Source organism: Equus quagga, chromosome 8 (assembly GCF_021613505.1).
Source record: "Equus quagga isolate Etosha38 chromosome 8, UCLA_HA_Equagga_1.0, whole genome shotgun sequence".
Taxonomy (NCBI): Eukaryota; Metazoa; Chordata; class Mammalia; order Perissodactyla; family Equidae; genus Equus; species Equus quagga.
In genome coordinates, this window is record NC_060274.1 from 71,538,191 (window position 1) to 71,564,532 (window position 26,342).

General features: G+C 37.3%; 1 protein-coding gene across 6 annotated transcripts in view; it reads right to left on the bottom strand.

The window, feature by feature from the left end:
- The window catches only part of ETV1 (ETS variant transcription factor 1), a 90,452-nt gene that overhangs the window by 30,436 nt on the left and 33,674 nt on the right, over positions 1-26,342 (bottom strand). For all 6 annotated transcript variants that reach the window (XM_046670750.1, XM_046670749.1, XM_046670748.1 and 3 more), the window contains 3 exons: positions 11,972-12,101; positions 8,727-8,915; positions 4,260-4,507 (listed from right to left, as the gene is read on the bottom strand). In XM_046670750.1, the coding sequence (XP_046526706.1) occupies positions 4,260-4,507; positions 8,727-8,915; positions 11,972-12,101 (567 nt within the window). The remainder of the gene's footprint in view (positions 1-4,259; positions 4,508-8,726; positions 8,916-11,971; positions 12,102-26,342) is intronic.

Genomic DNA, 26,342 nt, shown 5'->3' on the forward strand with positions numbered 1-26,342 from the left:
ATTTCTGTTATAGATAGCCATACCTATTTTACCATTCAATTACTATATATTTGTAACATTTCTCTTTCTCAAACATTCATTGTGTCTTTCATTCCTTAAGATAATTTCCTGAGTGTGAAATTACCTGATCAAAGCGTATGAACGTTGCATGCTAGTATTTTCTTGAGTCAAACTTTAGTTTCATGGGCCTACCTCCTCCTAAAAATACTACCCTAAGCTATCAAAAATAAATTAAAAATGAAACAAAACACCAACCAATCAAAGAACACATACAACTCTAATAAAATATGCTGTTGTGAATATCTAAAATATTTGCCTTATTGGGCATTCTGAGCCTGGAAAACCCCATATGCAAGCATGAAAACGACAAAATAACCATGATTCTATGAAAAGGGGGCAGTGCATAAGGCACTCCAAATGAAGCACTCAATCCTTTTTATATAGTCACTTCGCCATAGGGGCAAGAAAGAGAAAATCGTGTTGGATTCAGGAAAAACCAACCAACCAACAAAAAACATACAAACTGCTTTGTGCAGCACTATTAGGCTAGAGAAGAAAAGGAAAACAACAATAATCAATGTAATTGGACTGTTTAGAATTTAATATCATAATATAATCACTATCACACTGTACTGGTTCACCAAATTAGCCCTAAATGTCATTTTTTTATCACTTTGGTGTCTTCTGATTCAAGTTTTTTTCTCTTCTCCTGAATAAAAATTTCTACTCTACTAACATACTATTTTGCATTTTTTTAGCTTAAATACCCAGCAGTTGAAATTGCATTCCTGTAATTATAATTACAACTAATAGACCTTCCATTTCCCATGTCATAATTAACGTCAGGCTTTATTAGAGCATAATCATGCTGCCTTTTCACTTACAAAGCTTCTTTTATTTTCACAACATTTACGTTATATTGAATTAAGCAATAAAAAGTTCTAGAGGCCTTCTGAAAGGACAACCTTTGGATCATAGATGCTAAGAAAACTGACTATGACCCTTTTTGCACATTGTTTTTAAATTACATAAAATATTTTCTAGTGTGTTATTGTTCAATATCAACAAGTGAACCAAGAAATCAATGATTCAGTGATAAGTACATTAGATTTCCTAAAAAGGTTATTTAATGTGCTCTCAGCAAGGATGAAAGAACTAACGACAACAAAACAAAACACCTGGAGATCAGACTTGTTGACTGCAGTGTATGACATATACAGACATGTCAACTTAATTGCAGCAATTTGGTGGCCAGTAAAATACATTTTGATATGCACAGATTAATTTTTCATAGGCCCTGGTTACACTGTTGCTTCAGTTCTTTTAGACCACATTCAGAAGACACAACTTTACCATTTATTCAAGCAAAACAGAACTGAATCCTATTGGCAATACTGAAACTGGAATTCAAAGGTATCATACCACTTCGGCCATTTGATATAATTTAGAAGGGAGAAAGTAACATAAATTAATAGCTTCTCAAATATTAAACAAGTGTTCCACAAATCATTTGCAAGGTATATGGTACACTTATAAAAGAGATGCCCTACATACCTTTAAAATATACTGGACTGTAATGGACTGAATGATTGTGCCCCCAAAATTCATTTTTGAAGCCCTAATGACCAATGTGGTATTTGGAGATGAGCCCTTTGAGAGGTAATTAGGATTAGATTAGGTCATAAGGGTGGGGCCCCCATGGTGGGATTCCTCCTTTCCTCTCTTTCTTTCTACCGCGTGAGGACATTGACAAAGTGGCCATCTGCAAGCCAGGAAGAGGGCCCCCACCAGAAAGTGAATCTGCTGCCACCTTGATCTCGAACTTCCCAGCCTTCGGAATGGTGAGAAATAAATGTCTGTGGTTTAAGCTTCCTAGCCAATGGTATTTTATTATAGCAGCCTGAGCTAAGACATGAGCTATGCTTTTTAGGTTATAAGTGACTGAATCTGTGCTTTTGAGGGTTGGACAGTAACTGACTCTGAAGTTTATATTCTGTATGGCTCACAAATAATGCAATTAAATTACAGCACCAGCTCCTATTTTTTGCCCTCATTGGATTATTTAAATCTCCTTCTTATTTGGTTCACATCTTCTCAAGAAGAGTTACATATCCTCAACACTATGTCGCATATAATTTTATACATAATATAAATATGAGGAGAAAATATGTATGTATGTGCATATGTATTTGTGTATATACCAAAGAATCAAGAAAATGGTTTCAATGTTAATCTTACTGGGATTATACATATAAAAACATTTCTAGAACACACAAAGGAACTTTAAATGCTATGCTCTACAATCCGGTTGAACCAATTATTTGGGCTATTTTATATGACTTCCATGTGAAGTTTCTTGAAATCATGGTGAATTAGAAAAACATCAATTTAAATTGATGCATCAAATTAAAATGTGGTTTAGAGAATAAGGATAACATCAGTTAGCAGGATTTGAAATTTACAGAGAAAAATGAATCTGGTTTATAATAAAGTCTATTGTATTGCAAGATTCTTAATTATTGATGTAAATTATGGGCAAACATAAAAGGTTCTAAACTGAAACCACTATGGCACATTTCAAAATAGTCTCCAAACTACAGGGCCTGGGGCAATCATCCAAATAAAGGCCTTCACCTCATATGTTTAAATTATTAAAATTAAAACCCAGTCAAACAAACTGATAAATAAATATATTCTCTCCTCCCAATCTTTGAATATATACCATCATAGCAACCTGGAATGTCAGATCAAATCTAGAATTTGGGGAAATCTCTAAGATTTGCACTGGAATAGGATAGCAGGGAGCCAGTTTCCAGTCTTCAGACCCCAGCCCACCCCACTTCCTGCCTCTCTTCCTATCCCTTGACCCCACATTGTGCCACACCATGGGCACCTCACACACAGGCATATGGGTGCATCCAAGCTCCATCCTCATCCTCCCACAAACAGCTGTCCCTTGGCCACCTCCTAGGACCTAGGGGCATCCACAGGAGCAGTGTGCTCCGCCTTCAGAAAACTGCACTTGGGATAAACATGCTCAGGTTCTGGAAGTGGACTCAGGGCCAACTGAGCAGGGAATTCATGGGTCCTGGGTAGCTGGTACTCTTTCTAGAAGTGGAGGCGTGGCCTCTGAGTGGGCAATTCCTCTCAGTCCTCTAACCTTGCCAAACGAGGAAAGGAGGCCAGAGGGAGACTCTCTGCAGTAGGGCTCCCTCTCAGTGAGCTTTAAGGGCAGTTCATATCAAAGCAGGTAATTTTATGCAAGTTGAAAATTCAAGACCTAGAGACAATTTTCTTTCTTCAAGTAGAACTGATAGAAAAACTCAGCAGAGTTATTTCAAGAGCAGCAATGGTTCCTTCATAAAGAACATCCATAACTTTGCATCCCAAAAGGAAATTACATTGTTTTCAAATACTTCCAAGTCCACAACAATCTACTGACCAATTACAATAATAATATTAATATTTCGCAAGTACACAATGCCCTTCTTATAAGCATTAGCTTTTATTTCATACGTTTTTCAAAATTCCTGAGATGTTTGAAAAGCAGATGTCCTGATTTTGATATTATAATAGGAGAAACTGGGCACAGATGAGTTAAAGTAATTCTTCTAAGGTCTCAAGGTCAAATGCTGGCAAAGTTGGTGGTAACATTTGCGATAGATTTAAGCGCTCCTTACTTTCAGGAAACCTCTCTTCTCCGTCTTGATATACTACTTTGTGGGGCCTTTCTGACTCAGTGAGACTAAAGTTAATCTCTATGAATAAACCGTAAATCTTTATTTTTGCTATTCCTCTCCTAATATGTAAGAATCCATATTTTTGGACAATTGAAATCTTGCCACCAATGAAAGAAAAAACAAACAGTTCCAAGCAATGTGACCTAGTACAGAAAAATATTGCTTTCTGTAAAATTGTTATTAAATTATTAAATAGCGCTGCTGTAGCAAAATGGAAAGAAAGCTCAGAATCAAGAAAAGAATGACAATGTTACTCTCTGAGGCTGAGAGTGTGCTTAATCTTACAAATTGCACTTTTTTGGACTGGTTTCATTTATAGACACTATTTCAACTATCAGCTCATGCCAAAATGGTTTGATACTCCAACCCTCCATAGACAGGGGAAAAATTCAAAGAAGGGATAAAATCGGAAAGATTCCACAAAAAATGGTCAGGAGCCACCCAGTCTGGCACCAACACTAATCAAAGTGTCAAGCAAGTAAAAAGATGTCTTGATTGTAACATAAAGCATGGGCCTACCTGAATCATATGCAAAATCTCTGGGTTCCTGTTTAATCATCAGAGGAGGGGGGAAGCTTTGGCTGGCTGCACCACCAACCATGGTGTTGTGTTCATACACTGGGTCGTGGTACTCCTGCTTAAAGCCTTGAGGTGGGAAGGGGATGTTTGGCTCAGACATCTGCCGTTGGTACATAGGACGTCCTTCCCTTGGCATTGTCGGCAAAGGAGGAAAGGAATTACAGGGTTCAGAAAGCTGGCGGCGAAATCTAGGAAATAAGAGAGCATGTTTCAAATAAAATGGTAACAAGGAATACTCTTTAAAATACTGGCATGATTTTTAACTACTTAGGTAATGAACATGATACTAACCGACCTGAAGCGTGAATCTTTACCAAAAACCAAATTTCTCCTTCCTGGGTAAGTAGCACTGTGCTTTTTAATCATAATTTGACTTGTGTTCCCTCACTAGTCTCTTGCAGCACCATTTCAGCACATTGCAATAAGTTAAAGATGTGCTTCGAGTAGTGATAGGAGAGCAGTGCACTATTTTGAGAAAATATGTATCCTGACAGTTAAAATGCCCAATTCTAAATCAGTTGGATCGTTTTCCATATTTCTATATTAAGAGGGTCTCAAATAATCATATACAAGAAAAAAACAGGAAAAACAGAAAGAATCTAATCTTAAACGACATCCCCTTTTATTCTGTTACCAAACTAATCAACAAACAAACAAATCAACCAAATAAAAGGGAAGGTTTTCCTTCCCTTACCAGCAGTTACTGAGGAAGCAAGAGAGAAACGACTCTCTTCTCAAATGGGGAGGATTCAAATCTTCAACAGTGTCCTAAATCACATGGTATTCTAGTGAGAAATGAAACTGGGAAACATTACAGAGACTGAAATCCAAGCTGGCTTTTAAAAGATCACCTTTTTTTTTTTTTTTTTACAGATTTTATTTTTCCTTTTTCTCCCCAAAGCTCCCCAGTACATAGTTGTATATTCTTCGTTGTGGGTCCTTCTAGTTGTGGCATGTGGGACGCTGCCCCAGCGTGGCCCGATGAGCAGTGCCATGTCCGCGCCCAGGATTCGAACCAACGAAACACTGGGCCGCCTGCAGCGGAGCACGCGAACCCAACCACTCGGCCACGGGGCCAGCCCCTTAAAAGACCACCATTTTACTGTCAAATAGCAACACAGAACAGATTGGCTTCCAATAACTCCAAACAAAATATCAGGATGATAAAAACAAGCATATAATACGCAGCAGGCCTGCAAAGATGAAAATAATGTGTATGTGTTGCATTGATTTGGGACAAGGCACGCTGTAGGTAATGAGGAAGTTCTGAGGCCTTGGCAGAAGGCTGAGAGTGAGTCTCTGTGTTCCTTCCTTCTTGGTTATACTGTGTAATGATTGGCTACTCACATAATCGTTTGGTTCTGTGTTTCTCATCCATAATATCATTGACCCACCACAAAGATGTAGATTAATTAAAGATTTAAAAGTGGTCTAAAAATGCCCCAAGAGTGCTTCAAAATAACCTATCCAACATTTCTATGAGCAAATATAAGCCTGTTAACTCCCCCCACCAACACTAAAAGCATTCCTGAGACTTTAATTTGGAAAGTTAACATTTAATTTTGGTAATGTTAAATAAAAATAAGGTAAAAGGTAAAGAAAGGCAAAGCAATTGCTTAAGCATTTCTAAGAACACTCCATACTGTGATTTAACTCTAGCCTCACCAGCTACCATGGAAAGCACTGAAATTTCACCTACACCTGTAGAAAACAAACTTAGAAACTCAGATATCGCAAAACAGTTAGGCTGACTGGCACTGCATTCATTTCCCTTCTCTTGCTTATTTCATTAGCCAAAAAAAGAAACAGAAATTATCATTAAGAACTGTCAAGGAGTGAATCAGAAAATTGTAACTTGAAGTTATAATAAGAAACCAGCTCACTTGTGAAGCCTTAAAAGGAAGTTAATAATACTTGTACTAAAAGCTTCGTAAGGAAGCGAGCCATTTGTTTTTACGAGTTGACCTGATTCTACTCAGTACTTGCTGAGGACCACGTATATATCAAACACACATGCTTCATAGGAGCCTACAAGTGTTTGGTGCCAATCTTTTCAGCCACTGACCAACCGTAAAAAGAAAGTGACTCAAGAAGCTTCTGGAAGCGGGTTAATGGGTAAGGAGAGCATGCTGATGAACTCTTGGATAAAGAAAAACAGTATACACAAGTGGCAGGAAACATTGAGAAAAAGAGACAGGGCTCCTGAACAGTGGGTTCAGGAAACCGTGCCAAAGGGCTGGCCCGAGGAGCAGAATGAGCCTCAGGAGAGGAAGCAGGGTGCAGCCCAGTTGGCCATAAAGCATTCCCAGAGTGAGGTGGGGTGCCAGGGCTGGAGGGGGCTATTTGAGGAAAGGATCTGTTCCCAGAGCAAATTTGCCATTTATAACTGAGGGACTGTCAGTTGTTGGCTAGAGCCCTCCAAGAAATCCTCCTCAGAAACATACGGCTTCAGAGATTTTCCTGGGATTGGCCAGCTGGTACTATCCTCACAACTCAGTGGGGGGCAGTGGGAAAAGACCCCGAGCTTCCCTCTTATGGTTCCGGGCCGGCTGTTCTCAGTCTCCAATGTTTGACTTCAAGTAGAGAAACTAAAATGGATTTGGCTAAAGCATTTCAAGTTAGGTCACCTCAGAACAGGCATACTGCTTGATCAGCAGTCACCTTCCATAGCTGTTTTGCACGAACGGCATACTAGGCAATCTAGAATTCTGGCACTCAATTCAAGGGTGAGAGATTCAGGTATCAAGAAATCTGGGAAGTCACAGAAGTGGACAAAATAAAACTTGCTTTCTTGTTTGTACTCTTTTTCCCTTTTAGTCCTGCACAATGTGCATCTGTTGAATGGCCCACCCTGCAATAAGATTTCTTTCATCTGTATTTACAAAACTGTTTACACAGATGCGCATACCATCACCCTCTGACAAGGTTTCAAGTCTGTGGGGTGAGGAGGGAAAGATAATAGGAAACATTTCATAACTAAAGTACAAGAGGACTTGATGGAAACAAAGGTAGAAAAGATATGATTTAGTTTTACATCGGAAAGAATGACGTCTTCATCTTATCCCTTCATACCGAAAGAGAGTTACTGAAAGTGAGGTTGAGTCCCATTAAATAAACTATAAAAAGCAGATCTGAGTATTCCCTTATTTTCAGAAAGTTGCTAGTAGCACATCTTCTGGTTTCCTCTGCTGATCTAGAGGATTCCTTTGGTTGAGTTATTTTTATAATGGTGTGTCAGAGCCAGTTTGTACTGGCTTATTGTTAAATTTTCAGGAATTTTGTGAGCTAAGTGTTAAACACATCCATTATTAACAATTGGATTATGTAAATTAATAATTTTTTAAAAATTATATTAAAAACAAAGGCAATAAATACTCGAAACTCATCGCTTCCTAATTATTTTACTACATTTTACTCTAACTATGCTCTTGAGGTTATGTCTATTTCTGTATCGGTATGGCAGAAACACTAAATAATGGTGCACTACTGCACATCTCTTTCCAACTCTACATTCAGGGTTGTCACCTTGACAGCCTGGAGTGGGCCATGGGGGGGATATTTACATCACAGACTCATCAAATGCTACAGATGAAGTCTTTTGGTTTTTCTCCCACAGAACCTGTTGTTCCACATTTACAGACTTTATATAAGTACAAGGTAGAAGGGGAGGGAAGGATGCTGCAGACAATCAACGTGTGTTTTAAGTTGTATCATTAAGAACTCTAAGTCTTCCAATGTTTTATTTAAATATGAATTTATTCATCTCTAGGAGTCAAGAATTACCCACTACAGCATTCTCCCCAGCTCCGCACTCTGGTTCTTACCTTGTGTCTTTCTAAGGAACACTAATTCAGTCTCTAACTCTTTAACTTTATATTCTCAGTATCCAGGGTCATGCATCTGCTGACATTAAATATTCATCACTTGGAAAGCATGGAAAATAGTTTTAATCAAATAAGTTCTACGCTGCAAAACTATGTACAGCTAAACCATTCAATCTAAGGTAAAGAAGCTAATTCCATAAGCCACCTACTAAAATTAGTCTCCTAACTTTATAGAACAAGTACACACATATGCTCATAAAAATGGGATGATCTGATTTAAAGTTTAAGTGAAGCAATTTAATTCAAGCAAAGCGAAAGGGAAATGTTCAAATGTCAGTATATAGATTAATTTTCCATTTTAGCAACCAATTTAAATGTTTATAACAGAAATGTTTATAAATGACCTTCTCCACAAATTATTTATAACTAAAGATAGAGCAAGCTCTTCCCAAAAATACTTTACATAGATGTGCAAAATTAATATGCTCACTTTAAATCTACCACAGGTCTTAGGAACTGGTGATAGGAATTTCTTTCAAGATTGCTAAGAACAGTTTTAAAACAACCAGTATTTGCAGTTTACCTGTGGTCCATGGGGTAGCTGCTGTCTTGTATGGACTGCGATGGAGGGAGGTGAGCTGGGAAGGCGCGGTCAGGTTTCGGAGTGTGAGTTGAGTTTGGAGATGCATGATGTAGTGGGGACACTGGAGTGCTGGATGGTGTCGGGGGGTTGGAGGGCCTCATTCCCACTTGTGGTTTCTGATCATAGGCACTACCCAAGGAACAAAAGAAAAGAAAATATTTGTTTCTTTGGAGCAATTAAAAAAACATTTTTTGGGCCACCCGGGTGGCGCAGCAGTTGAGTTTGCACATTCTGCTTCGGTGGCCCGGAATTTGCCAGTTCAGATCCCAGGTGCCACATGGCACTGCTTGGCACGCCATGCTGTGGTAGGCATCCCACATGTAAAGTAGAGGAAGATGGGCATGGATGTTAGCTCAGGGCCAGTCTTCCTCAGCAAAAAGAGGAGGCTTGGCAGCAGATGTTAGCTCAGGGCTGATCTTCCTCAAAAAAGAAAAAAATCAAAAAAACATTTTTTTTTCCAACCCAAAAGGGAAGAAAAAATATTTTAGGCTTAAGTCATAAGTCAGTCAGAATTTTATGTTTTTTGGTTTTTGTAATTCTAGAATATGTAATCTTCAAAATCACCATAACCTTAAACAAAAAATAGGATAATTAATATATCATTTGGAAATGGCATAAATATAAAATATATTTTTTTACTACATATACAAATAACTTAGTATAAGGAAAATCACCGTCTATGAGAGCAGTGGCATTATTTCCATCTATTCTTGAGATGTCTCCTTGAGCAAGTTTGATCGATTTTTTTCTAAATTATTAAATATTCCTGACATTATAATTCTTCCATATTGCATAATATTTTAGAGCAAGAACTAACATCATTTTAATAAGATGGAGACCATATCTGGCATGCCTTTATTTGTGGTAGAATTTTTTAAGGCAATGCTTCTGCCTTATTTTCATTTCTTTGTATAAAATAAATGATGCTTGACATTAACTTCCGCACATGGGGTAATAAAGATTAATGAGACAAATTTAATGTCTCATATATTTAAACTTTCTTGGTACAAAAATAGGTACAAAATAGTGTTAAGAATAACATCCTAGGGGCCAGCCCGGTGGTGTAGTACTCAAGTTCTCATGCTTTGTTTCAGTGGCCTGGGGTTCACAAGTTCAGATCCTGGGCACAGACCTACGCATCACTTATCAAGTCATGATGTGGCAGGCGTCCCACATATAAAATAGAGAAGGTGAGCATAGATGTTAGCTCAGGGCTAATCTTCCTCAAAAAAATAAATAAATAAAAGTAACATCCTATTGTCCTTGTCTAGTTTCTAAACATAAATTACAAAAGAATAAAATGCGTAAGCTTATTTTTATATACTTTATGAATTTAAGTTGCTTTCTTTTGTGTAGCTCTTAGGAATACGATTTAACTAATTTTTGTAATTTAAAAAAATATTTTATTGAAACTAATTTTACTTAAATTTCTAAATACAAAAGGTATTTCTAGGTTAAAATACTATAGTTTTTTAAAATAAAAAGCATTCATCAATACATATTTTTTCTTTAAAACCAAAATGGTTTTTTTGATTGACTTAAGCAATAATTTAGTCTGTCACTCCATCTATACAATAGCATTACATCCAAGTGCAAAAACACTCCACAGAAGTGAAGGCATGCATGAGGCATCTGTCTATTCTTATGCAATAGTATTCATATTATGTTTGGTTCTACCTATTTCCATTACCAGTATTTCTGAACGAGACCCACTTCTTTTACAAAATGGTTCACTTGTCTCATTCCCATGTAACAAGAAAAAATGGTATACCTTCTGTCCTAGGATATTACTTTTCTCCTCCTATGAAATGCTGTATTGAATTATATTGTTTGTATAGAAATAGAAGTACCAGAATTTAATCCATATATTAATGTGGGAATTATTGGTCCCCAAGAAGAACCTCAAAATATTTAGCCAATTCTTGTACTATTAATTTATGAATGTCAGATACGTTATATAAAACAATAGTTAATTCATAGTCACACTTCTGATCAATGCTGAAATGAAACAATTCTATATCTATTTGGTTCACTAATCAAAAATTCTTCGATACGTTAAATAATTATTTTGTGAATATGCAGTACTCTTAAGGAGAAAATGCAAAACTTAAAAACACTGTAAAATAAGACTCAATTTGATCAGTATTGCTTTATCTGAACTCAGTATGTTTCAATAGTTAACTTCTGCAAGATATATTTTTTATAAAAGCTTTGTAGTTTCAATTGAAGTGGCTCATAATTTCAGGCTCTGGTGACCTCCTCAAGAAGCAGATATAAAAGACAAGTTTGCAAGAACGAATAGTGATAGACTATCCAAGCATTGGTCAGATGCTATGAGACTGCATAAATCTAAGTTTCTTGAATCTTATATCCCCTTGGATACCAAGAGTGCATAGAGTAAACAAACAAGGAAATAGAAGACGCCTTTGGATCATAATATATTGTAAACTCAAAATGCAACTTATAAAACTGCAAATATTTGTAATCATTTTTTAAGTGTTCAAACTAACTTTTAAGAACTAAGTTTCTACAATAATTGAGAGTAATAATATTCAATATACAAAAATCAACTTTTTCCTTATGCAATTATGCAATTTACTGAGAAGGATTTTTAATGAACATATATGTTATCAAATTTTCTAACAAATGAACAATGTACTTTTACTGCTCCACCCTTTATTATGATCAGAAAGAGCAACCAGCTTTTTAATAGATAATAGCCTCTGCTAAGCTTTATAAAATTCTAACTTTATTGCAGTTGTCCATGAACACATCTTATAGATCATTTGCGAAGACTGTCAGATGACTAATGTACTGCTTAGACCTGCCAAATGTTTCATTTTTTTCGACAAACTCTATCTAAAGTGCATAATGCATTCATTCTAATGAGAACTTTCAATAGCTGTTCATGCCAAGTAAGACCCTCTTTTCAAACTCAGGATGCATCACTACAGCAGAAAAGCAACTAACAATTTGGATGAAAATTATTGCTTTAAAATGATTCTAAAAGTGTGTGATCAGATGGTAAACGGTTCTTCAGAGTTCTGCTAAGCGCATTGCCTAATTAGCTTGTTGTATGCTGAAGACGTAACTCTTATAAAATATGACTTGAGATCTTATATTATTCTGGACTCTTTGCTTCAGTAAGAACGACTATGCTCTATATATACACCTGATTGCTTTACCTGACATTGTACAGGCACTTTTCTCCATAGCTGAATTTAAAGGGCTGTTCTTGACTGCAGGCAGAGCCAAGCTCTGAACACGGACTGTGGGGTTCTTTCTTGATTTTCAGTGGTAGGCCATGAAAAGCCACTAGAAAACAAAATAAAAATACCCACACAAATGAAATGCAATTAGGAATTAAGTATGTTAATCTGTTCTACTTCATTTGGTTAAAATGTCACTAACATTTCATGTTAACTGACATATATAAGAAAAACCAAATTTGATGAATTTCATGGAAGAAAAGATTCTGGAGAATTTCCGTATACTCCTTTTCTGCTTTTATTGTATGACAAAATGCATGCTTGAACTCTCTCTCATTACTTGAAGTGAATTGCTTGTAATTTGCTTAGCTGATATTAACAACATCAGAAACTCAGTTTTCAGAAAGTAAGTTTTGAAAACATTTCAGAAAGATTTCCAATGACTAAAGCAGAAAAAATACAGCTGATTATCTAAGAATTAACTGAAGACTGGAACACAATTTTAAGCATTATTGAAAGAAAAATATCTCAAATCAATCAATAGTAATGGTTTAATGGAAAGACAACTGGACTATGAGAAAGAAAATTCAGGTCCAGGTCCAGGTCCAGTGGTAACTGATGATACTTTGGGCAAAAAACTCAACATTTCTGAGGCCAATGCTCATCTACAAAATAGAGATAAAAGTATGAGCCTAACCACTTAACAGGATTTTGAAGATGAACTGTGAGAACTATGTCAGTTCTTTCTCACATGTAATCCACCATAAAACATAAAATTATTCTATCTTAAATGATTTCTCCTTTTTCATATGACTTAATGTATGGTTATGCTTATATTCATTAATGCTTAATATAATACAAAGATCATATCATAAAATACTAAGAAATATGTATATTTGAGGGGAAATCATCTTTAAAAACCAATAAATAAATAACTATATATTTTATTCTTCTATATGAAACTGGAAAACTACATATTAGAGATCCTATCAGAATAATTGAAGTTATGGTGTAAGTGGAAATTTAGTAAAAAGATATGAGAAAAACAGACTGAGAATGGATATTATTTTCATGTAAAATATGCACAAGTATGACTAATAAAGGGAGAAACACAAGGACACATGTTCTGGAGATTTGTCTTAACTCCTACAAAAACTAGAATTAAAAAACAAAATGTTACGTCTGTATTCTATAAAGGAAGATACAAAAAGAAATTTTGTGGTTTATGATGCCATTCGATCTTGATCCTAACATTACAGCATTATAAACTTTTACTAAGCTTGAATATCATATATAATTTTAATATAAGAATTTGATATCAAGAACTATAAAGCTTCAGGAAAATAAATGCTATTTGTTTATGTCTGGACACGATTTTGACAGAAATGTTCAATGGTACTTAAGAGCCATCTGAAACATCATAGAAAAATTTACCAAAGAAATAAACAAATTTTACCTAAATTAGTTATCTAACAAAAACTTAGTAAATAATAATAATGTTATTTCACTGAGTAGTTTATTTCAAAGTATGTTTTTAGTGTAATGTGTATTTAATATACCTGTTCAAAGTAGAGAGGACAAGAATAGAGACAAAGGAGAAATTACATAGATCTTCATATGCCAGAGATGCATGTGCACGTGCTCATTACCTCTACCAAGTCAGAAAGTTATGATTAATTAACCGTCAGATAGAAGAGGTTTGAGAACCTCAAGAATCAATTATGAGGACTTGCTTGGTTTCTGTTTTGAACAAACTAACTATAAAAAAACTGTGATAAATAAGACATATTGAATATGGACTAAGTATCAGATATTTAAGAAATTATGGTTAATTTTGTTGAACGTGATAACGAAATGGCAGTTGTACAAAAAAAAGGTTTAAAGTTAGAGATTCACAAAGTATTTACAGATAAAAAAATATGTCTGGGATTTTCTTTAAAATACTCTAGAAAAAAATGATGGATGGGAGATGAATCAAATTAGAAGAATGTTGATAAATGTTAAAAGCTGATTGATAGGTAGTTGGGAGTTCATTATAGTACTCTCTTTACTTTTTTCTGAGTCCTAAATTCACATAATGAAATGTTTTTAAAACGTAGAAAACACCACAAAGATTTAAAATAGTACTCTATAAGAAAATTCTCTCCTTTTGAGGGGCTGGCCCAGTGGCACTGTGATTAATTTTGGGCACTGCTTCAGCGGCCTGGGGTTTACAGGTTCAGATTCCAGGTACAGACCCATACTCTGCTTATCACCATACTGTGGTGCCATTCCACATATAAAATAGAGGAACATTGCCACAGATGTTAGCTCAGGGACAGTCTTCCTTGCCAAAAAAAAAAAAAAATTCTCTCCCTGTGTGTATGTGCGTGTGCTACTTCTTAGAATGACAAATACTATACGGTACAACCTTTATAATACATTAACTATACATTTGTTGCCTGTCTTTTTTTTTCACTTGAGTAAGAATTGCCCTGAGCCAACATCTGTGCCAATCTTCCTCTATTTTGTATGTGGGTCACCACCACAACATGCCTGCTGATGAGTGGTGCAGGTCTTTGCCCAGGAACTGAACTCGGGCTGCCAAAATGCAGTGCTCCAAACTTAACCATTAGGCCTTGGGGCCAACACCCTGTTACCTTCTTAACAAATAGTTTTCAACTATTTATTACTTCTTTGAACATATATAGGAAAATGTATACTCAAGTTCAGCACTTTCGATTAAGTAGTAGGTTTTACATTTTCTTAAGAAAAAGCAGTAGCGACATACAAGGAACTCAGTTTGTCATTAAAAGAAATAAGCAATCATTATACCTGAGAGATCAGATCTAATTTATATGAATAAAAATTGATAAGACTTCAAAAGCTAATAAATGTGCAGTATGATGCAAAGTTTATCATATTTATCAAAATATCAGGCATATCAGAGACTACTATATTTGATATTACTATATTTTAAAAGTCTTTGGGACCATGAGGTAGGAAAAGATTTGTGAACAGGACACAAAAGCGTAAAAAAAAATAATCTGTACACAAATTAGGCCGCATTGAAATTAAGAACTTCTCTTCATCAAGACACTATTAAAAGAGTGCAAAGTAAGATACAGCAAGAAGATGTTTGCAATAGGAAAGATGTGACAAAGAACTCGTATTCAACATAATAAGAACTGCTACAAATTAATAAGACAAAACAAATGACCCAATAAAAATGGGCAAAAAGACTTAGGCAGTTCATAAGAGAAGACATTCATATCACAAAACAAATGAAAAACAAAAAAAGCATATATGAAAAGGTATTCAACATCATTACTCATCAGGAAATTGCAAAGAAAACCACATAAGACTATCATCATAGACCTACAAGAATGGTGAAACTGCAAAAGATTGGCATTGCCAACATTCGAAGAAGACCCAGAGTAACAGAAACTTTTAGATATGCTGCTGAGAGTATAAATTCATAAAAACACTTTGGAAAACTTTTTGGCAGTATCGACTAATTAGACTCTTAGGTACATATCCAAGAGAAAGGACTGAATATGTTCACCAAGACTCATATAAGAATATTTGTAGCAGCTTTATTCATAATAGCAAAAAATGGAAAAATTCAAATGTTCATTAGCAGGAAAATGGATAAAAAAATTGTGGCATATTCACACAATAGAATACTATACCAGAACAACAAGGGACAAATTACTGATACATGCAGAAACATACGTGGTCTCAAAGACGTGAAGTTGAGTAAAAGAAGCCAAGCACAAAAAATTGTAGTATATGAATTTTAAGAATAGACCAAACCAATTGATAGTGAAAGAATCACCTTCTATTGGTGGAAAGGAGGGCTAATGACTGAGAACGGGCCCTAGTAACCTTCTACTATGCTGGAAATACTTTATATCTTGCTGTGGGGGGGTGGTTGTACAACTACATACATGTGTAAAATTCATCAAGCTGTACATTTAAGATTTTTGCATTATAATGAATGCATATCTCAATAAAAAGATTAAAAAAATATGCGGGGCATCAAGCAATGCTATACAAATTAGATATTTTAACATGTCTGGCCTCCCGTTCCAAGAGAGACATCTGAGAATATGCTTCAACTTCATAAGATAAATAATTCCAGATGGGTCAGGGAGGAATGACAAGTCTGTGGCACCATCAGGAATGGCTGTTAGCATGACAGACAATAGCCTCCTATCAAAATGTCCACTAGTATCAACCTAGAAGCAAAAGGCATGGTCCATACTAGTGGCTACACTGTCTGGAGCTCAAGTGCTTTCAGATTGGCCCCATGAGCTTCCTGAAGTGACTTTAGAAAAAAGGATTTATGGGGGCTGGCCCCGTGGCCGAGTGGTTAAGTTCGCGCGCTCTGCTGCAGGCGGCCCAGTGTTTCGTTGGTTCGAATCCTGGGCGGCGCGGACATGGCACTGCTCATCAGACCACGCTGAGGCAGCGTCCCACATGCCACAACTAGAGGGACCCACAACGAAGAGTATACAACTGTGTACCGGGGGGCTTTGGGGAGAAAAAGGACAAAAAAATAAAATAAAATCTTTAAAAAAAAAAAAAGAAAAAAGGATTTATGGATTCCCAAAGTGTTATCAGAGGCAAGTTGATCCCTAAATGCAGAATCTCCAAATCAAGCCAATCGTCAGATTACTCAGAGAACTTTTGAACAAACAGGGATTCCCAGAGCCCATATGTTATAGGTTGAATTGTGCCCCCCCATCTCAAATTCGTATGTTGAAGTCCTAACCCCAGTACCTCAGTATGTGACCTTATTTGGAAGATTAGTTAAGATGAGGTCATTAAGGTGGGATCTAATCCAATATGCCAGGTGTCCTTGTACAAAAGAGGACACAGAGACACTCACACAGAGAGAACGCCATGTGAAGATGAAGGCAGAGAACAGAGTGATGCTCTACAAGCCAAGGACTGCCAAAGATTGCCAGCAAACCCCCAGAAGCTAGCGGAGAAGCCTAGACTAGATTCTTTCTCACAGCCCTCAGAACCCTGCAGACACCTCCATCTCAGCCTAGCCTCCAGAACTGTGACACAATACATTTCTGTTTTCTAGGCCACTCAGTTTGTGGTACTTTGTGATGGCAGCTCTAGCAAACTAACACACCACTCCCAGCAACTCTGATGTACTAAGGCTGAAATATAGATCAGCATTCTGTGTCTTATAAAATTTACTACATGCTTCTCATAACTGGCCAAATTTCAAATCCACTGTAACGCTTGGCAACACCTGAATCCAGTGTGTGCTGCATTGAAATAGGTCCAGTACTTGAAAAGACTTAAAAAGATCTAACAGTGTCTTCCTTTTCATTAGATGCCGACGCTCAAGGATGCTCACAGTTTCTCCAACTCGAAAAGTTGAGGGCTCCTCTACCCTCTCCATAACACATTCAACCTGTGTGGGCCTCTTAATCATTGTGGGCCCTTGGAATTGTGATTTTTTTTTCTAATCATAAGCCAAATAAATAATCCAATAAATCTGAGCTGGCTAGGATTTTTTTTTTTTTACTCGCTGTGTGTGAGGAAAAAAGAAGCCAACCTGAAGATCAACACTTTGCACAAGAACCACACGCTACTTTATCTTCCTCATTGTCACTTTCCTACTTCCTGGAGATTCTATGTCACAAAAATGACTTCTCTTATTTATTCTTAAATAAGGGCAGCACTGAGACTCCCACCAGAGAGGGCTGAGCTGAGACAGAGTTGAGTATTTCATCACAGGGCTCAAAGTCTGAGCGTCTGCTAACAGGCAGTTTTCCAGCTCACTGGCACAGGCACAAGGAAAGCAGCGCATTCATTTTGTGCAATTTGCTTTACCTTCCCACATGGAGTTGGTGCATGTAAAAGGCTGTTAAGTACTAAATTATTCCTTATCAAATCACCATCATCTGGAGTCATGATCAACACTAATTAAATTACTTTCGCTGAACACGGCTCCAGCCTGCTGCCGAGGCTGCTAGGTACATTTCATTTCGCTTACTCTGCTGTCCTTGCTGGGTCTGGAACAGAGAGCTACAGGCATCTGCATTGTTTGTAGTTTTAATTAAAGTGAATCTTTCCTTCTTCAAGTGCATCAAATCAAGTGAGTTAACTCCTTCATTTCATTTACAAAGAAGTGATGGTTCAAAATGATATTATATCTTTATCCTTGACTTCAGACAGTTCAGATAATTTATCTATGAAATCTGCAGGCTTCCTCAGGCATTCCTAAAACACGTTTCCCTGCAAACTCTTATGACCCCCAACTCCTCCAGACAATCAGATCTTGAGGAGGAGAAGGAAAGAATGTTCAAGAGATGCATCTTGCATTTTTTCTTTGACGGAAGCCTGACCTTTAAAACCACATCTTAAGGCTGACTAATGACTGAGTTCTAATGGTTAAATTTAAGAGCTCCAAAATACCAGGACTTTAAAAAAATGCACTTTCAAAATAAACTTAACCACTTCTTAATTCAAAAGTTTACTTGGGGTTATGCTATTTGCCATAAAGTATTGGGTAAATTAGTAATTGCTTTCATTTTAGAACTATGAATTATGAGGCAGCATCTTGCCTCCATTTTTTCCCCGCCTACATTTTAGAACAGAGGCAGAATCTTGTTGTCATTCTTCTGGAGCACAGAAATGCCCTTGGCTTTCCATGTGCAACACTGCTGGTATACAACATCTTTGGTTGAGGGCTGACATATAATAAATCACATTTGAACACCTAAAATATAGATGGAGATAATAAACAAAAATTTGCTCATAGGAGAATAATTTCCCAAACAATCATAACATTGGAACATTTTTTAGTACCATAAATGGAAAACAGACCATGTTTGTTATAACTGACTGGTTCACGTTAGCCCAGAGAATAAACAATGAAATCTATGAATTGAGTTTCTATTTATGTTTCTGTAATGAAGATGATGATGTCTTGTAAATTAATGAAGGAGAATACGTTTAACTGTAGGTGTGGACTTATCAAACTGTGGTTGAATTTGGAATCTTGATAAAAACACTAGCTATGATGCTTTAAAAAAAAAAACCTTCAAATTTACATATTAGTATAGAGTTTTCAAAAATCTTCACCTACTCTGATTCTCATATAATGCAATCTATTTTGAATAAACAGTTTTATGATTTCTCTCATGCATGAGCACCACCATAACATTGTATCATGTTTCTTTGCCCATTTGTTCCTCCATTAATTCATTCGTCTACCATGGCCCATACCATGCCAGGTGCTGGGAGGGAGAGGGGATATATGGAACTAGAGGATGAAGATGAACAGTGAGACTCAGTCCTTATCATCAAGAGCTCATACAAAACTGATTAGAGCTTTATTTAGGTTTTTTTAAAAAAAGTTTTCTCTAATAAAGATATTAGCCAGTATTCTTAAGTTTGATTAATTTATGTGTATGCAATGCATATTTCTGTATACATGACCTTAATAATATATTCTTAGCACTGGTATGTAAATGAAAACACTTCTCCAAGGATTCATGCTTGTGTTTAGGCAATCTGCCTTCTTTCAATTTATTACTGTGACCAAACGCATTTAAAAATTCACACCACTCAAACTCCACTGAAAGAAAAATGTTGCTGTCCAGCCTTTAAAGCTGCCCCTGGACTCTGATAACCAAAATGTCACAAGTGACGGGTCCCCTTCCACATGTGGACAGTGAATGTAAATACAGTGATGAGTTGTCTTGGCTCTGACCTTTCACTCTCCTTTCCTCCCAATTCTTATCACACGAGTGAAATAGAGGAGCAATTTCTATGTGTACAAAACAATTACCCTGGGAAGAAAAACACATTTTTCATTACTTCTTCTCTAAACACAACCATGTCTTTGAAGCAAATCTATAATGTTTGAAGCAAAACTAGGTAGGAATACAGTGCCTTGATGAAGTCTCCTGGTTTTCGTGTTGAGATTTCTGGTCTGCTCAAAAATCGTTTTAGAATAGCCTACTATAGACATTCTAGCATAGAGGTTGGCAAATTATAGCTTGTTGGCCGAATCCGGCTTCCCACCTATTTTGGTAAATGATGTCTTATTGGAACACAGTTCCACCCGTTCATTTAGGTATAGTCTAGGGCTACTTTGAGCTACAATGGAGGAGTTGTGACAGAAACCCTACGACCCACAAAGCCTGAAATATTTACTATAGACCATTTACAGAAAAAAGTTTGCTGATCCCTGTTCTAGAATATGGTCTACAATGCAAAAGGAGAAAGAAAAAACCAAAGTGGATGGATGGAACACTGACACCTGCTAGTGATGGGGTACAGCTAAATTTGTCAACAAAGGACATTTAATTTTGCTCCATTAACTCTTTGATTACCTTCTCAAAACCAAGTGTGCAGCCTTGTCTAGCCAATTTATGGGGAAATACACAAACAAGATGATGAAAAATGACACAATATTGAGGCTCTAAAACACTACAAATTTATGTGCTTTGAGGAATTTCAAGGCATTTACTTAGACCTCATGGTTGGGTTATACATGGAGAATTTTTTATACTTGTCTACAAAAAATAACTGAGAATATCAAAACAAATCATTCTGTGGACACTAAAGTGCTCGTAAAAAAATTTCACTAGGCTATAGCAGAGAATTAAAAAAATCTGTAAAAGGGGAAAAAAGTAAATGGTCTACATAAATTAGATCATTTAAGACATCAGATAGAAGCATGGCATGAAAAATGCATGCAGCCTTTCATACAAATATATGTAGTTAGGGATTCACTCACTAGACAGAAAAGCATTCACTTTAAGTTAATATCACTTCAATTTCAGGTGATAAATGGATGGCAATGACCTCAATTAGTACTCAGTTAAATTCCAGAAGCAAAGGGAAAGGCCTGTATACAAATAAAGACAACAGTGTCACATGCGCCTTAAATCCATCTTTCAAGACACTCAGAAAAGCAGCAGGCACTTCTGCTGCACCTGAGCCTCTGAAAGATTCTTTTCCAGTACATTTATCTCTCCCAAGCCCTCCCCCCCACCCCGCCCCTGCCCCTGCGTACACATACCACTCACACATACACACACCAACATCCATTACTAAAGGGCCTAATCTCAGCTATCAGCGGAGTGCCTTTATGGGGCCATTAAACCATTTCTCTTGTTTACAGTGCCTGAAGAAAGATGTGAATTATGTCTGTGACAAAACAGGCGATAACATTTCTAAACTGCTATCAAAATGCAAACTGAATCGCATTTAAGGACAGGGACCCTGATTCGAGTTTTCAAGATTTTCCATTATTTGCAGCATCTGGAAATACATTCACCTATAATATTTCCAAGACAGGAATTTAGACTGTAGCACAGCAGGTTGATATTTATTTTTTCTTAAATAATATTCTTTAGGTAGAACAGTTATAAGAAAGATGATGCAATGTTTTTAAAGGAATATCATCAGTTGGGATAGAGATCCCACACCTAGAGTGCCCTTTGCTGTTATTTTGGCAACACATAAGATACTGTTTAGTAACACCTAATCACAAAGGCAAAGGGAGACTCTCACCCCTTGTTATGAATCTCAGAAATTTTGAATTGAAGAAAACATTAGATGTGATCAAGTTTTTAAGGATTAAGCTAGCGTTTGTATACTCAAGAAATTTTTGTACTAAAGAAATCATAAGTGGAAGCCTAACGGGTAAAAAGATTAAATAAACAAAAAAAGGAGCTACTTTTGTTAGAAGAAGGCAAAGGTCATACATCTGCCCCTACCTTGCTCCCAGAAGTAAACACTCAGCACCTGCATTTCCTGGGCAGTTTGGAAACCGGAACTGAGTCTCAGAGAAACCATGCATTTCTCAGAAGAGGATATCAAACTCTTCTTTCTTTGACCTAACTCCTATCAGTAACAGCAACCCCACACTACTGCAGTGATTCCTAAGTGGTCTTGCCAGGGGCGTACCTGAATAAAGGAGGGGGTGCAGTTGGAAAAAGTCCCGGAGGTGATCCTGCACCCCACAGCCCCATCCAGAATCAGATGTCTACAGACTTGGAAACCAGTGCTGAGGACAGAGCCAAAACCAGAAGCCAGGTGTCCTCACAGTCTACAGAGCAAAGTCTTCTGACGATGCTACAGCCTCACAAGATACACTTAATAATTCAACTCTGTCTACTTTGCAGAGTACCATTATGCCATCTTACTCGACGGAATAGGATGGACAACCATTCTGGGTTTGGGCCTGTCTTTCTTCTCTTCAAAAATTAGTAGTGATAGCGAGATACGGCCAACTCTCATTCAGGTGAAGGTCACCTGTCTATCAGTCCTAATGAGCTAACGGAGGTTGCCAGCATTTCCGTCTGGTTCACAGAGTGGTTTCAAATAATCTCAAATAGCGGGGATCATTTAAAAATCAATTCCAAAATCTTCTTCTGGTTTAAAAATCCAAACTTCTGGCTTCTCTAGAAAAAACACAATATCCAGCAGCACTGAGTCCGCTTTCCAGGCTGAAAAGGAGGGCAGCAGTTGGCTGAGCCCACTATCAGCTGCCCTTTTGGCCAAGAGCTCTGTTTTCCTATTTGCCACAGTTCCTAGCAGCCCTACCACTCCACATCCCATCATCTCGTGCACCAGATTTACTTCACTCACTTATATGCTTGGCATACTGGCCTCCTACCCCATATCTAACACATAGCCAAGAAATCATTAGTGACTGTGTTTCCACTTGTGGACATGTGTGTGCACATACACACATACTCTCTCACGCATCACCTCTAATTAGCAAAAATAAATATTGCAGAACTCATATTGCGCTGTGGCTTAGATACTCAAGTACTCATTCTCAGGCAATAAGGTATAGTGGCAAAGCTAGCAGGCACTTACATCTGCCTGGTTTCAAATAGTGCCACTGGCACTTACCAGCTGTAAGACTGGGCAAGCCACTTAACCTCTCTGTGCTTCAGTTTCCTCATCTATAAAATGGGGATGGTGATAGCACCTGCCTCATGGCGTTGCTGATAGGACTAAATGCGACACGATGTGTGAAGTGTGTAGTACGTGCTCAGTGATGTTAGCTTTGGTGCTGTTATTACTCAGACCCAGAATCATTGGGCATGACAGCTGGAAGAGAGCACATAGTTCATCCAGAAATGCAACAGCAGAGTGGTTAAGAGCATGGAGACTGAATCCTGGCTTTGCTACTTACTAGCTAAAGGACTTCGGGTAAACTAGGTAACTGCTGTATGATTCGGTTTCTCCCTATGTAATATGAGGCTTATCATAGACCTTGCTCACAGGGTTAACTACTTTTTCTATTTCACCCTGTTCTCAGTTTCACTTTAGTCAGTCAGCGACAAAATAAGAGCAAAAAATTTACACATGGAGAAGAATCTGTAAAGGAAACTTACCCTGACAGAAAAAAAACAAAAAGCAATTAAGCAACTAGTGTGGACTGGTAGAACGAGTACTGGATTAAAGTCAAGTAATTTGTACCTAGTTCCTACACCACCCTAACTAGCTGATGAGCATGGGAAAACTGTGCAACCCCTCTGGGCTTCTGTTCCTAATCTACGAAATGAAGACATTAGACTCAGTAATCTTTCCTTATAGCTCTAAAATTTAATGCCTGGCTGTAAGTACCCGCTTACTGATGTCAGAGAGAAGAGGAAAATGTAAAGATCTGATACAACAATTCAAAGGGCATACCATTCTGAGGCTACACAGAGCTCTGAGCACTTCAACAATAATAGGGCATTACTGCATTTCTCAAATGGTGGTCGCTGAAATTCAGAATCACGGGCCTTAATCATCACTAAAAAGCAAAATCGACTGTAATCTAGTATATTGAAGAAGGGAGGGGACATTATGCACATTAGAAAGGTGTACATATGGTTACCATTTTAAAACACTTGATGCTTTAAAGTGTTTCACACATCATCTCCTTTCCAGTTGATGTCAGAAACTAATATGCTATTATATTAACAAAACAAAAAGGAGAATCAAAAAACAAAAGCTATATTCCTGATTTTAAAAGCATCACAAGTACCATTAATTGAAAAATAAAGAGACCACGTACAGAATATGTTGATTCTCTCCTCTAAATTTTCAAGCCCAGTCCTGCTATCACAGTACTTTAGCAATAGTGGCACTAAATGATCCTCATCTTCACAGCCTAATTGCCAGGAGAGAGTGCCCTGGGAGTAAAACTGGTTCTTCCATCTGGAAAAGAGTAAGAATAAGGAAAGGAGGCCTAATGTCTGAACAATCCAAATCTAATCAGTTTTGCATTTTGCATTGGCTTCAAATCAGATCTTCCTACCCCTACTGGTCCAGTAGATGGAAAGCAGCACGACACTATTTTTTGGAAACAAATTCTGTACAGTGAGCCCAAACATACAGTACTTCATATCCAACTGGCAGGAACAAAACCTGAACAAGCTGCAGCTATTTGAGAAACAAATCCAATAAATTGAAGGGAAGTTCTGAATCAGGATGCCCACCCAAACCCCCACCTCTCAAAAATTGCTCTACATAATAAATTACCTAACTATGACCCTTATGATAGAAAAACATCTCTTCTGCGGAAATTGTTCCACTTTGCTTTAATATGGCTATTCTTTAAGCCCTAGAAAGTCACGAAAATAAATATTACTTGCCCGCCTAGTAATTCTGTAATTTCTTTCAAATATAATGGACCACACTATTTGGAAAAGACTGGGCAGTACCTATTATTATTCCCAGCCGAGCAGGGGGCTGGAAGATCCCAACACGACCTGGTGTTTCTCAGTCTAGCATGAAGAAGTTCTGAGGAACAGTGTGACAGATGGGCCCTGCAGATACCCAGACACCAAGCGTGCTCTGTCCTCACCACGGTGTGACTACGAAGACAGGGCCTTCCCACAGGAGGAACATGTAAAAGGTGGGCTGCTTCTATCCTGCATCCTCAGTGTCCTCTAGCTCTCCAGAACAAAGCCCAGAGTGCCACCCTCCACAGACCATCTGTATCGATCTCTAACAAACGGTTCAGGAAAAAGGGGTAAATATATTCTTTGAAACCCACTGATACAAAAAAGAAAGCAGGTAATAGAGAAGAATCCATGCAGATGGTAGCATCTAAAGATATTTTACTTAGAAGTGATAAATGATAAATGGGATCTTTAATTTTCCTTTTTTATTAAATCACAAAATAGGAGCTCCCACCTAAAATTTTACATTAATTACTCTACAGACCACAGTAACATAAAAAACAAAATTAAGATACTATTTCATTGCCAAAACAGACTGCCAATTACTAATATGCCTGTCACCACTTTGGAATAATAATTACTAAAAAGATCAGCAGTTTCTAAGATTTGTAAGTTTCCCTCACCAAGAACAAGTAGTCAAATAAATAAGTTTTTATGAAATAAAGTATAAGCATTTTCTCCAGTATCCTTTTAAAAGCAATGAAATAAGTAGTTAGTGATGCAAATATTTGCTTAAATGAATTTATTACTGTGGTCTTCAGAACCACAGCAATATAATTCTAAATTTAGAATTCATCTCACATGCATCAGCATGATCTGGAAAAGTCTTTAAAGAAGCCCACAGGTAAGAGAAGTGGTACCTGGCCTACAGAGTGGATACCACCACCGAGACGACTGAAACTCCAAACCACACACCGTGGTCTCAAGTCTAAGGAAATTCTATTATTGTTCCATTTCTTTAAATGTTTGTGTTTTACTTGTTTTAATACGTACCCCCGAAAAGGAACTTTCAATTTTGATTTAGTGAGCCTGTACTGCTTGAAAAACTCTATTTTCTTTCAAGTTAGTGAATCCTTACTTTTTTTTTTTTAAAGATTTTATTTTTTCCTTTTTCTCCCCAAAGCCCCCCGGTACATAGTTGTGTATTCTTCGTTGTGGGTTCCTCTAGTTGTGGCATGTTGGACGCTGCCTCAGCGTGGTCTGACGAGCAGTGCCATGTCCGCGCCCAGGATTCGAACCGACGAAACACTGGGCCGCCTGCAGCGGAGCGCGCGAACTTAACCACTCGGCCACGGGGCCAGCCCCGTGAATCCTTACTTTTGATTCATAATTTCAACATACTTTTCTTCCAGGCTGTATGTGATAAGAGGCTGTAATTTGCATGGCCTTAAATTGACCACTTTAGTACCAAAATGATACACTGTATAAGCAGGAAGCAACACTCAAATGGCTGAAGTACACCTGCGGCTTTCTGATGTCACTCTCCTGAAGACAGGATTGAGATCAATTCAGACATTATTAGCCACTTGGCTCCTTGTTCAAAAAGACCCCATCGGTAGACAATCAAAGTTTAGAATATGTTCTGAATATCAGAGCTAGGAAAGTTTGCCCAAAAAAAAGAAAGCCAGCTGGCATGG